This window comes from Amphiura filiformis, chromosome 6, assembly GCF_039555335.1.
Source record: "Amphiura filiformis chromosome 6, Afil_fr2py, whole genome shotgun sequence".
NCBI classification, from domain to species: domain Eukaryota; kingdom Metazoa; phylum Echinodermata; class Ophiuroidea; order Amphilepidida; family Amphiuridae; genus Amphiura; species Amphiura filiformis.
Window position 1 is genome coordinate 42,098,310 of NC_092633.1, and position 12,725 is coordinate 42,111,034.

General features: G+C 35.0%; 1 protein-coding gene across 2 annotated transcripts in view; it reads left to right on the forward strand.

The window, feature by feature from the left end:
* LOC140155427 (transcription initiation factor TFIID subunit 9-like) overlaps positions 1-12,011 on the forward strand; it is a 17,296-nt gene extending 5,285 nt beyond the window's left edge. The window contains exons 3-8 of one of the 2 annotated variants that reach the window (XM_072178276.1): positions 1,223-1,357; positions 3,676-3,709; positions 4,884-5,048; positions 9,584-10,066; positions 10,418-10,619; positions 11,476-12,011. In XM_072178276.1, the coding sequence (XP_072034377.1) occupies positions 1,223-1,357; positions 3,676-3,709; positions 4,884-5,048; positions 9,584-9,726 (477 nt within the window). In that variant the 3' untranslated portion in view covers positions 9,727-10,066; positions 10,418-10,619; positions 11,476-12,011. Of the gene's footprint in view, positions 1-1,222; positions 1,358-3,675; positions 3,710-4,883; positions 5,049-9,583; positions 10,620-11,475 lie in introns of both variants that reach the window. The other variant, XM_072178275.1, reaches the window with a different exon arrangement.
* The last annotated feature ends 714 nt before the right edge of the window (positions 12,012-12,725 follow it).

Sequence of the window (12,725 nt, forward strand, 5' to 3'; positions counted from 1 at the left end):
ATGGGCATGAAACTTGGTTGGTACAGTCAACATTTAAAGCCAAATTTTTGGAAGGTCATTTCAAGGTCACCAGGGGTCATCTGAGGTCAAATTAGTAAAACTGTCATATGGGCATGAAACTTGGTGGGTACAGTCAACATTTAAAGCCAAATTTTGGAAGGTCATTTCAAGGTCACCAGGGGTCATCTGAGGTCAAATTAAGTAAAAACTGTTGTACGGGCATGAAACTTGGTGGGTACAGTCAACATTTAAAGCCCAATTTTTGGAAGGTCATTTCGAGGTTACTAGGGGTCATCTAAGGTCAAATGAGTAAAAACTGTTGCCTGGGCATGAAACTTGGTGGGTACAGTCAACATTTAAAGCCCAATTTTTGGAAGGTCATTTCAAGGTCACCAGGGGTCATCTGAGGTCAAATTTAGTACAAACTGTTGTACGGGCATGAAACTTGTGGGTACAGTCAACATTTAAAGCCCAATTTTTGGAAGGTCATTTCGAGGTCACCAGGGGTCATCTGAGGTCAAATTAGTAAAAACTGTTGGTCGGGCATGAATCTTGGTGGGTACAGTCAACATTTACAGCCAAATTTTTGGAAGGTCATTTCGAGGTCACCAGGGGTCATCTGAGGTCAAATTAGTAAAAACTGTTGTACGGGCATGAAACTTGGTGGGTACAGTCAACATTTAAAGCCAAATTTTTGGAAGGTCATTTCGAGGCCACCAGGGGTCATCTGAGGTCAAATTAGTAAAAACTTTCAGATAGGCATGAAATTTGGTGGGTACAGTCAACATTTAAAGCCAAATTTTTGGAAGGTCATTTCAGGGTCACCAGGGTCATCTGAGGTCAAATTAGTAAAACCTGTTGCATGGGCATGAAACTTGATGGGTACGGTCACCATCAGCCAGATAATCGTGCCCAGCCGATAACCACCAAATTCATTTACCTCTACCAAAAGTAATCGCGAAAGCAGGCGAGACTCGTGGTTCGAGAACCGCCTTGTTTAAATTTCTTGCCTACCTTTGGTGGAACAATAATAACCACATATAGGCCTATAATCCGCTATATACCGTACAGTAAAAATGCTCTCCTAGTGCTTTCCTGTAGCACTCATGGAGAGCGATTAAAAGCTCCCCTGCAAATTTCAAATGGCAAAGCCTGGTACATGTATGAAGTAACAAAATATTTTGATGTCAATTAACTTGTTGTGTTCTATATTTTGGTGTAGTTTCTGTTAGAGATGGGTAAACAGAAGAACAGTAGTCCTCTACCACCCATCAAGCCTCACAATGGACCAAGGATCCCACCAGACAGGTATTGTCTATCTGCCTGTAACTACAGACTCAAACCATCACAGAAAAGAGTAAGTAACTATTTACAGAATAGCAGGCATTGTTTTTAGTTGCTGGAGTGCATCTATCGCCCATATAACATGGGCGACATCATTATTTTAAGTTTGTTTTACGCCAAAAATAATGATGTCGCTGGTGTTATATGAGACGATAGATGCACAACAGCGACTAAAAACGATACCTTTATTCTCAAGTATTACAAATTTTAATCAAATTAAATCCTACATTTTTCAAGGAATTATACCTAGGGCTTAAAATTGATCAGTCCCGTTGTTGATATGCGCCTCCGATTGCTTGAAATAGCGAGTACGCCTATCGCGTTGATGCATACGCGCTGACGGGTAAGAACCAATAAGATTGCAGGAACATTCTCAAGTGTTTAAGAATTAAAAGTAAAGTAGTGTCATGCCAGAGTAGTGCTCCCAGGCCAAAGTGCCTATTTCTTCTTTCCTTCTCGTTTGGGCCAGACTACTCTTGCCACTCCTTCTGCACAACAAGTCTATTACATAGGTACTACCTATTAATTACACCTGGTTAGAGAGGCCTTATCTAAGTGCACAACACAGTGGCACTACTGGGGCTCGAACCTGCAACCTTCAGATTATGAGTCGGTGAGCCAGTACTGCTGTCCGCGCACCACTGCCCCCTAAGTAAAGTACCAAGACCAAATTTGTTCGATCTTTGGATCGACTGTGACCATCGCTGTTGCTTTGATGCTTGTAATTAATGAACTATCAACTAATTAATCAGAATTACTGGTAAATTTAAATTTGCTAATATCATTACATGCACAGATTCATATGTAATCACAATTAACAATAATCAATTAATTGATTTCAATAATAATAGGGATCGACCAAGCATTGATGGTCGATCGAACTATTTCGGTTGTATTGCCTTAGTAACTTGAATGGAATCATGCTTGCTTGTCCTGCTTTGCTTGCATGCTATGCTTTGTTCCAATTGATGAAGCAAATTTATGAGAGCAAAATGATAATGTAATATGTGATTGGACACTACGAATCAGCCGTAAACTCGGTCCCGGTCAATTTTGTTTTATTTCGTGTTTAGAAAATATATATCATAAGCTTTAAAATGGTATATCATTTGACTTCAAACGATTTCCAGAAGCAGGGTTATGGTGTGTTGAACTCTGCTCCTTCAACAAAATGGTACCTTTTTCGGTTCTCACGTGTATCTCTTTTTCCACATTGCAAGTAATAAAGTCATAATTGGCGGTCATTTCAAATCATCCCCAAGTCAACGAGCTTCGGGAATATCCTCTCATTGTTAATTGTTGGTTATACATACCCCAGACAAAATACAATGCAATTGAATATATGAATACAAAAGCCACCCAAGTCCATACTTTGGCCAAATTGAGTTAAGCATGGGAAAGTGTTGCTATACATAGGCCTGTCATATGTATGAAAGAACAACTCAAATTCATCCTCTGTGCCTATTGAGCATGTGAAAAATAGCATGTATGAAAGAATCAACCCAAGTCCATTATTTGAGTCTTGTAACACATTGATTGAAATCCAGTATGTATAAAAGTCCACTTGTAACACATTCATTGCTGGAGAGTGACTTTTGAAGAAAAAAAAAAGAGTTTAATCAAGGAAAGTGTGTGGTTTATATTACATGGCAGAATGCTTATCAACATTATACATAACTGTGTGCTTTATTTTGTATTATCTTACTAGTGGTAATCTCATTCCAACATTATTGTCTTAGTATATGATTCAAAAAACCACCCAAGTCCAGAATTTAAAATGAGCCCCACTAAGTCCCTGAAATGCTAATCGTCATACCTAATACAGTTAAACCCACCCATTTGAACGTACAACTTACCATATTGACCAGGTAAATCTAACTGAATGAATTAAAATGATACACAGGGTTTTTTTCTCAAAATCACTTCCCATGGACTTGGGTGGGTTTTGGATTCATGTATTCAATTGTAACCCACCACTTGAACAGGATTTAGCCAAAGCAAACAAAGACTCTATTTAATGATTCTATATGTAGAAGATTATTATCCTCTTCAGCAATAGGATTATTGATTGGTTAAAACGCTATCAAATGAGAAACATGTCGCGCCTCTTGAGACACCTATGAATACAACCTTCACAAAGTTCACATACATTTTGCACTGTATCTCGGAATACAATTCGTAGTGTCCACTCACAATAGCTATAGTATTATTGCAGGGTACATGTATGAATAGTACAAGTAAAGCTATAATTTGGGCACATGTTTGTGATGTGCTTTCATTGTCTAGCTTGTTTCATAAATTTAATCCACAAATTGTATTTTTTTCTTGCAGCCTACACTAACAATGCCACCAAGATTAAGCACAGGTAAGTAACTGTCTTTGTTCAAAAGAATTAAGAAAAAACAGTGCGGCTGTTGAAACCTTGTTTAGGTGGCATATAAAAATGGAATAATGTAATTGTATTTGATACACCCTAAAAAATGCAATCTTATTAAGGGTAGATGAGGTATTGTTGGTCAAAGCAACCTAGAAATCGATTTTCATTATCTTTATCAATATATTGTTGAAAATTAACGCCTTGATGTTTTGCAAAAGTTCATTCTACAAATCATATACTTTGCAAACTTGCTTAATTTATTGTTATTAATGAGTTATGTACGTTTTACAAAAGTGTTGTTGTTTCAGCCCTCTTTACAACGTAACTCAAGAACCGCAGCACCTATCTGTATCTGTGATATTTCAATTCTTCTACACGCTCGCTATGAATTGAGCAATGCAGTTTTTGCCAAAGCTCACTACCATTCGTAAGATGCTGTGAACTACCAAATCACTACAGTTTAAAATAATTAATAACCTTAAGGGGGTACTACATTGTACACCCCTGCCCAATTTTGCGCCTATTTTTGCATTTTTCTCAAAGATTATAGCGCATTGGTGACAAGTAAGATATGTATATTATAGGGGCAAGGTCTACAGCTACTGCGCTGGAAATTTTATTTCAACACAGACAACAGTTGTGGAGTTACAATCAAAAATGAGGAAAACCAATATATTTGATCAATAAATCAATAACTACTTGACTTGAGTAGCTGAATTTTCAGTGCAGTAGTTGTAGTCCTTGCCCGTATAGTATCTTACTACTTGTCTCCAATGCGCTATAATTTTTGAGAAAAAATGCAAAAATAGGCACAAAATTGGCCAGGGGTGTAGTACCCCCTTAAATCAATTTATTCAGGGGTTTAATATTGGCATGAATTTTAAAAGTTTACATAGCAGCTATTCAAAATCATGGCAGCTATTTAAAGGGTTTTGCAATTAATGTTACTTAGCAGAGCTCAAATTATGTTTGTCATTACATGGGCTATTATGAACAGAGTCTATTAAAAGAAGCCTTTGGAATATTTTTGCTGGGACTAATATATGAAATTTGGGGGCTCATCGCCATATTTTTAGCCCTGTTTCTTAGTAAGAATTTTCAATCCATGCTATGTAATCTTCACCTCCTGTACTGATAAAACTTTCTTGATACACTATTTCAGGGTTATCAACAACAGTAGGAGGCAAACTTACACCTACGATCACACTGAAATCGGGTGGAATGAGAACACCTCATACAATTTCAGTGTCCACTAAAACACCAGGGACTCCAACTATCAACATAATGGGAGGCTCTGGCACCAAAATAAGACCAACATTACAAAGAGGTAAGAGTGATTTATTAATAAGCACAGAATTAGAAGATACAGGGTGTCCCAAAATAAAGAGGCCCCTCATTGCGCCCTCGTTTCTCCTATTTCAGAAAAGTTGATCCAAGTATATGTTGATATGTAAAGAAGCCTTTACCTGTTAGCTTTAATAAACCGAAACATTATATCAATGTGATCATAACTTTTGCAGATGGTCATGTTTTTTGAGGTGTCACATCTTGCAATTTGTCAAAAATCAACTCCTATTTTGTATTTCTGATTATATTTCAAAACGTTTTCACCCAAACTAGTAAAAGTATACATTTTTAGAAAGCATATATTGTCATGATTGCAAATCTGTAAAGTTTGAGTGGATATACAGGGTGTACCAAAAAATATACAGGGTGATTCCATTTAAAAATACTGAAAAAAATTTACTTTCTTTACCACTCCAATATTTCTACATACATGTAGTATATAAATTGGAAAATGAACTTGATATTTGGAATGTACACAGTTATGCCTTTCATTAAATATATAGTTTGCACTATATTTGTTAAACCCATTGTGTTATACAGGGTGTGAAAAAAGTTGTAAATTAAATTTTTTAATTTATGTAAAATTTCCCTAAGTGCCATTAAATTTGGAAAATATATTCAAAATAGTTTACAGAATTGCTATAATATCAAATATAAATATCCAATTCCTGTTCCAAAAATCAATATATACAGTGAATAATTAGTAACAAAGGTACATGTACATGTAGGCATATACATGCACAATTAGCATATCAATAAACTATTTAACAATAAACCAGAGATCAATATATCATCAGATTAAATCCTTTGACTGTAATAATCTCCTGTGAGAAGATTTATTTTATATTTCAAACATAAAACAATATTGAAATTTATTTCATATGCATGCATGCAAAATTAAAGCCCATTGTATTGTATGACCCACATTCCACTGCATTAATAATTAAAAGCTTGTTAAATCCTTAATTACTAAGTTTATTAAGATTAACTAGGCAATTATTGTTATAGAAAGTTAAAAAATAAGATTAACATTATGCAAATGCATTTTTACTTCTACTAGGCAACAAAGTGCATAAATTTTATTAATGAACATTAACTTCCCATTGGAATTACACAGAGCTCCTCCGCTTCTTGCTCATCCACTTCCTGCACCACCCTTGACTAATTAACCTAATTAAGCTGTTGTAATTAATTAATACATTTGTTTAATTGTATTTGTTATTAATTCATTAGATTAATAATTTATCTTCAAAATAAGACCAAAACCATTTGTTCATGATGAATTTTGGCAAAAATATAGGAATAAGTAGACAAAATGATTTAGCAAAATGTGACAGCACCACCTTTTTTAGGGTCCCAGTATAAAAAACATGACCAGATATGCCCTTTTAAAGAAATATATCCGTTTTTCACTCTGTCCACGGAGGAGGTTTGGCTACTTCAAAGATTGAAAAGTGCATATACCATGCATGATTATAAAACATTCCGCGATGATAACTTTATTTTTAAAAAAACTTTATTTTTAAGGGAATGGGCTTTACCGTGGGCTTATGGGTTATGGATTTTGTTAAGTGTCATTAATTTGGCGAAATTGATGTGGGATGGGACTTCTTTTGCTATTACTTGCAATTACTTATGTTTTTCTCGGTTATTTTATGCCTTTTTGTTTTATGAGGTTTTTTACTTTCTTACTTTATTGTTTCTTGCTTTCTTTTTATTGACAACATAAGTCATTTCTCTTTTTGGAACAAAAGGTTGCCCTGAAAAGGGCTGTTTAGTTTGTCTTTGGTTCTTTTGAAGTGAGTTTACTGTGCTGCTCTGCCTTCTACCTGGTTGCCTCCTTGACGAATACAAGTTTCAGCCCTAGTCCTCATTGCATCAATTGCGCTTGCGTACCATCCTTGTGCACGGATACTTGCGAATACGGGGTTGCGAAGATGTTTGAAGCTAGCTGGTGATCCTCGCTTATAGTGAATGCTTTACCAAGCCTAATGCTATTATCTATCCACGTCATTAACCGTGTGTTTCGTTAAAATCTTTGATGTAGCCAAACCTCATCCGTGGACAGAGTGAAAAACGGGTACATTTCTTAAAGAGGGCATATCTTCAAAAATTGTGAGCCGATTGAAATAATTGTTTTGGTTTATTAAAGCTAACGATTTAAGGTTTCTTTACATACCAAAATACATTTGATCAACTTTTCAGAAATAGGAGAAAAAGAGGGCACAATGAGCAGGCATGGGATTTTCCAGTGGAAACACTGGAACCAGTCTTTTTTGATGTCAAAATTCCCGCAGTTTTATTTATTTTCAGCCTATTTTCAGGTGTTTTTGTCCAATTTTACATGTTTTTCCAGCTTTTCCAGACTTTTTCATAAATGCGTAGTCCCATGCCTGAATGAGGGGCCTGTTTTTTTTTGGGACACCCTGTACCATAGATCAATTACTGGATTCGGCAACAGCTATTAGCATGTGATCCATTGATATATAAATAGCGTATTGTTATTAGAATTTGCACCCTGACTTATATATCAGGGCGCAAATACCATTCTGAATTGAGTTTTTCTTTTGTCAAAACCAATTTGAAGAGAACTTACTAGTTTTTCTTGCTGACTGACAGTTTCGTCAGTGAACCACTGACTTGTTGTTTGGAAGGGAAGTTATGTCACTTCCGGTAGCAATATTAGTCTTGCTAGCAGTCTTCAAAAGTGGATCATACACATGACTTAGATTGTAGATCCCCTCGTCTCTGTTCATTACTCCTCACTCTCTCTTCCTGATCTGAATTGATTCTTTAATCCATCTACAATCTAAGTCACTAAAATTTTAAAAAAGACAGCAAAGAAATACTGCTACTACAAAACATGTTGTCTTGAAAATATTTTTGTCAAAGCTGGATAAGTTGTGTTTTAATTACTTTTTTAGCTGGTATTATTCAGCAATAGTGTATCTCATCTCAAGTTGAGAGTAATGCCATGTTGGATTTCGCAGTGGCAGATTCGAATCAATGCATTTATGCGGTTGTGTCTCCAGCATACGGACATATTGCGCTTCTACATGTGTATATGTCCAGCAGGATAAGGTTAGCATGCACGGTACGAATATGCCATTGCGTAATCCAACATGGCGTTACTCTCAACTTGAGATGAAACTGACTGCATTAAGGGGGTACTACACCCATTGATTTTTTTTTGCATTTTTTTTGCATTTTGTGAAGAAATTACAACAAAAAAATGGACAAAGTGGTATGCAAAATGAAGGGGCAAATCTTCTCGTTTTATTGGTGGCATCGGTATCAACGTAGCTTACATGCTTTTAAAAGTAGAAGCCAAAAGGTGGTACATCACTGATGATTTAAATTCACTTCATTTTGGAAAGCTTACTATCAACGGATTTCGTTAAAATTTTGGATATGTGTTGCTAACACGTTAGGGAAATAAAGTTGATATGTAAAATGGGAATAAGTGGTTCCTGATTTCTTTTATGACTTCATGAACTTGGTGCTCCACAACTATCAAAAAGGAACTGGTTAAAATGCTTCTATTTTCAATGTTGAGCTATATTTTGTATTTTTAACTTGCGACATTATTTCACTGAAACTTAATTAAGCCACAGGTAACAGGTTACCACAACCATACTACAGCAATGTTGAAAAAAATTGTATTTCTTGTCACCTATACCACCATATTGGGTAGTTTTCCGTAAGCTTAACGTTTGTGATTTTGGTAACTATTTTATATTTATTTGTGAAATCCATCGCAACTAGGCATTCTAAATTGTACTCACCATTTACATCCCAAGGTATATTAGTATATCCACCTTGCACTTCTCGATATATATCCAGTTAAAGACAGAATATCAAAATTATTCCTCATTATGATATCACAAACTCTCACATGTGTATTCAAAATTGATGCTTAAATTTGACCTGAACCAATTGACCTATAACCTGACATACGGTGACCTAATAGCCTTTTCTTCTCCTAACAACACATTATAATATTATTGACTAATGACTATACATCCATTGTGTAAGTGTTTATATATTTTGCATGCACCACTAGATTTTCTATAGAGAGTATAACAAAGGATTTAATGTATTCTATTCATGTACCCTACTTGAACATGCTGAATAGAATAAATCATGGTTTGTTATGAAACACGCATCTGAGTAACTAGGATACAGTAAACAAAATATATATAGGGCTAAAATGACTTACTACAATTGTTTAAAAGCACTTTTTTTCTTCTTTTTTCATATTTTTTTTATTTCACATGATCCGTGCATATATCGCCTAGCTATAAATGAAAAAATATTTATTTAGACCAATCAAACCAATATATGGGTGTAGTACGCCCTTAATGAATTCTAATTCAGTGTGTCCCTGGCTGTATCACTCTATCCAGCTTTGAAAAAAATACTTTCAAAATTACTTTTGTTTGTTTGTAGTTTTTGAGGTGATTAAAGTGGAAAATCGCCAATTGTTTGATTATTTTTATTTTTATTTATTTACAGTGCCATCTAGTGGTGCATTTCAACCAACGTCTGTAATGAGTCCATCATCAAGTATAACACCAATGAGTACATCAAGCACATCCACTCCACTCATCACTACGGTAGTCACAGGAGTAAAGCGCAAACGAGAAGATGAAACATGACAACGCACTTATTCTTTCAATGTCCGTGTCTGCTGACTTTAGCGCAAATAGATTTTGTATGAAACTGATTTGCTTCATCATACCGTGGACAAAGAAGTTATAGACATTTAGTTTTGGTCCAAGGAGTTCATTCAACAGTTAAAGCCATTATATACGATTTTTTTAAATATATTATGTATTTTTTCCAAACCTGAATTTTTGGCATATTTGTACTTTTTACACATGTTCTAACTTACAAGTTGGAATCAGCCAAATTTGTTGTGTTTGTAGTTAAACAGCAGCTATGAATTATTACTGGAATAAATGTAATGAATTGCCCATAGAGGTGTATGGTTAAAAGGTCAAGGTCAGATTTTATTTCACCTCATTATTTTGGTAATTTTGGAGTAGCCCAAATAAAACTTGACATAAATAGTATGTGTATTATGGTTTTAACCTATAGTAACTAACTGTTAAGTCCTGACCGCTCATAAAATTATGTTGTATGTCAAAGGTGGGACCCAATCTCCAAGGATTCGCAGTGCATCCTCACAAATGCATAGCATAATTTTTTCGATGTAATTATTCCCGTAAATTATTTGGTGACAACACTGAGTGTACCTTTGGAAAACAGCAAAAATTGTTGTTTCTCCGTAGTAAAATGGCTAATAATTACTTGGTTTTAAGAAATAAGCCATCTCTGTGCACTTAGGATACATTTGATGTTTGTTCAATGCATCAATAGTTTCTCTAACAAGTAATGCAGTTTATTTTTTGACATATGATTAACACACTAAGTGCTGTTTAATAAACGGAAAGGAAAGAAGGAAGGAATAAAGAGAGAAGATGAACAAAGAAGTTAGTTTGTATTGGTCGGGATTCGAACCCAAGACCCCTCGCGTTCCAAACACTAGGTTAGGGACAGGCTCATCTGTGTGAGGGCGCTATTTATTTTACTTGATAATAAAGCCCTATGTAAATCTGTGCCATTTTGTGCCACTGAAAACACCATTTTGGAGAAAATGATGAATAAAACCAAAATTAATCTGTTTCAGATGCTCTAGTTTGCATTGACAACAGATTCAAAGCTTTAGGAAGCAGAATGCAACATTGTCTTCACTTTTTAATATTTTTTTCTGTGAGATATGCCTTGGTGAAAATCACCGTTTTGGTCAAAAAAGGGGTCAAAAAGGGCCATTTTTGGGAAAAAATTCTATTTTGACCCAAAATTCATCTCCTGACAAAAGGGAAACATGGTTTGACAAAAACTTTCATCCTTTTCACATAACAATTCCAGTTTACTTATTTGCTAGGAGAAAGCACTTTTTTGTTATCGCTTGGGGAAAATCATTGTTTTGGCCTAAAATGGGCCCAAAATGGCCGAAAAATGGCAAAATTTGACCAAAATTAGCACAAAAATCACTTTTTTACCACCTTAAAATTTGAATTTTCATACAAAATTTCACAGATGTGTTGAAAATGATAACATACATAATATTCAACAAAAATTAGATTAAATTACAGTGAAAACAAAAAAATTGACAGGGGGGGGCACAAATATTATCAAGTCCCCCATTCACTCCTATGGTAAGTCTTATCAGAGAAAATGGCCCAATGTTCCGACAGTAATTTCAAATCATAACTTCACTTAGCAATACAGTAGAAGATTGGTTTTGGTGTCAAATTGTTTCTGAGAAGTTCTCTCTTCCAATAAACAACAATTCATGTTAATATAATTAATTTGAAATTTTTATGCCTGTCCCTAACTAGGTCGGTAACCAGTAGCCACAGGTGTTTTGCTGGGCCGACCAACCTAACCATGCAGATATAACTTAATGTGTATATACGGGAGTGTTGGGGTTATAAGAAATAAGACCATTAATACAATACTTGTGTGTGTGGGGAGTTGCAAATTTGTATGATTGAAAAAGTGCTGCTCATGTTCAATTTGAATATTTGGCTAATGTAATATATGCTGCACTTATTATTAGCAATATAACTTGAGCGACCAAATCGTACATGAATGGCAGTTGTGCACTCTTAACTGTCCAATGATATTTTGTTTAACTACGGTTGTTATGGTCAGCAGTTGTATAATGCAATGGTTGTGAGTCTGTACCTTTTGCGGTGGGTAAAGCGACAATGCTTTACCACTACAGAAGAGTGTAAATGGCAATTATGTTAAAATGGAATAGTTGCAATGGCTTGAGGCAGTTGCTGTTTATTTTTGAGAAATGATAAAGAAAAATCATGTCATGTGTGCAGAAAGTATGTAGAAATAAATGTGAAAGTTTGTGATAAACAGACCAATTGTTTTGTTTTCTTCTACCCCCATGTGCCATCACTACTATACAGCATGCAGTCAATTCATTATCAAAGGTTTAACATTTAACCCAAGTTTTGTTAATTTCTTATTACTAATTAGTATTACTTATTGAGAGAGAAATTGGACAAAACATTGCATGCCGGCTAAGATGTTGATGCGTCTAATGCACAAGACCCACAGGACATTTGGCGCAAGTGCATTGATTTGTCCCAATTACTCATGCAACAAGTAGTATGCAGTTTACTGATTTCATATAGGAAAAAGAAATTCCATAATCTTGGCTAGTTTTTATAACGAAATATTCTCCAAATGTTGAAAAAATAAATGCTATGTCTCAAAGCCCTTGGCAGTTAATGCAGAATGCAGGTTTTTTTGAAGATTTTGAAACTTAATTTTGAATTAAGATGTCATTTGCGAGTGTTAAAAAGTATACAGCATAAAATTGTGGTTGATTTACACAATTGAAGTACAAATATCAATTGTTTTATATCTAAACAATGTGTGTATCAAGTAGATTTTCTTCAAAATATTTCTCAGAATTTAGAGATTTTACTGCAAACTAAAAAAAAGGGGGAAATGAAAAATGGATGTGCTTAGAAAAATGAATGAGCGCACAGGGCTTTGAGACAGCATTTATGGTTGTATGAGCATATGCATTGATAGTAACACCTCTATAGAAGTACAGATTACTCTA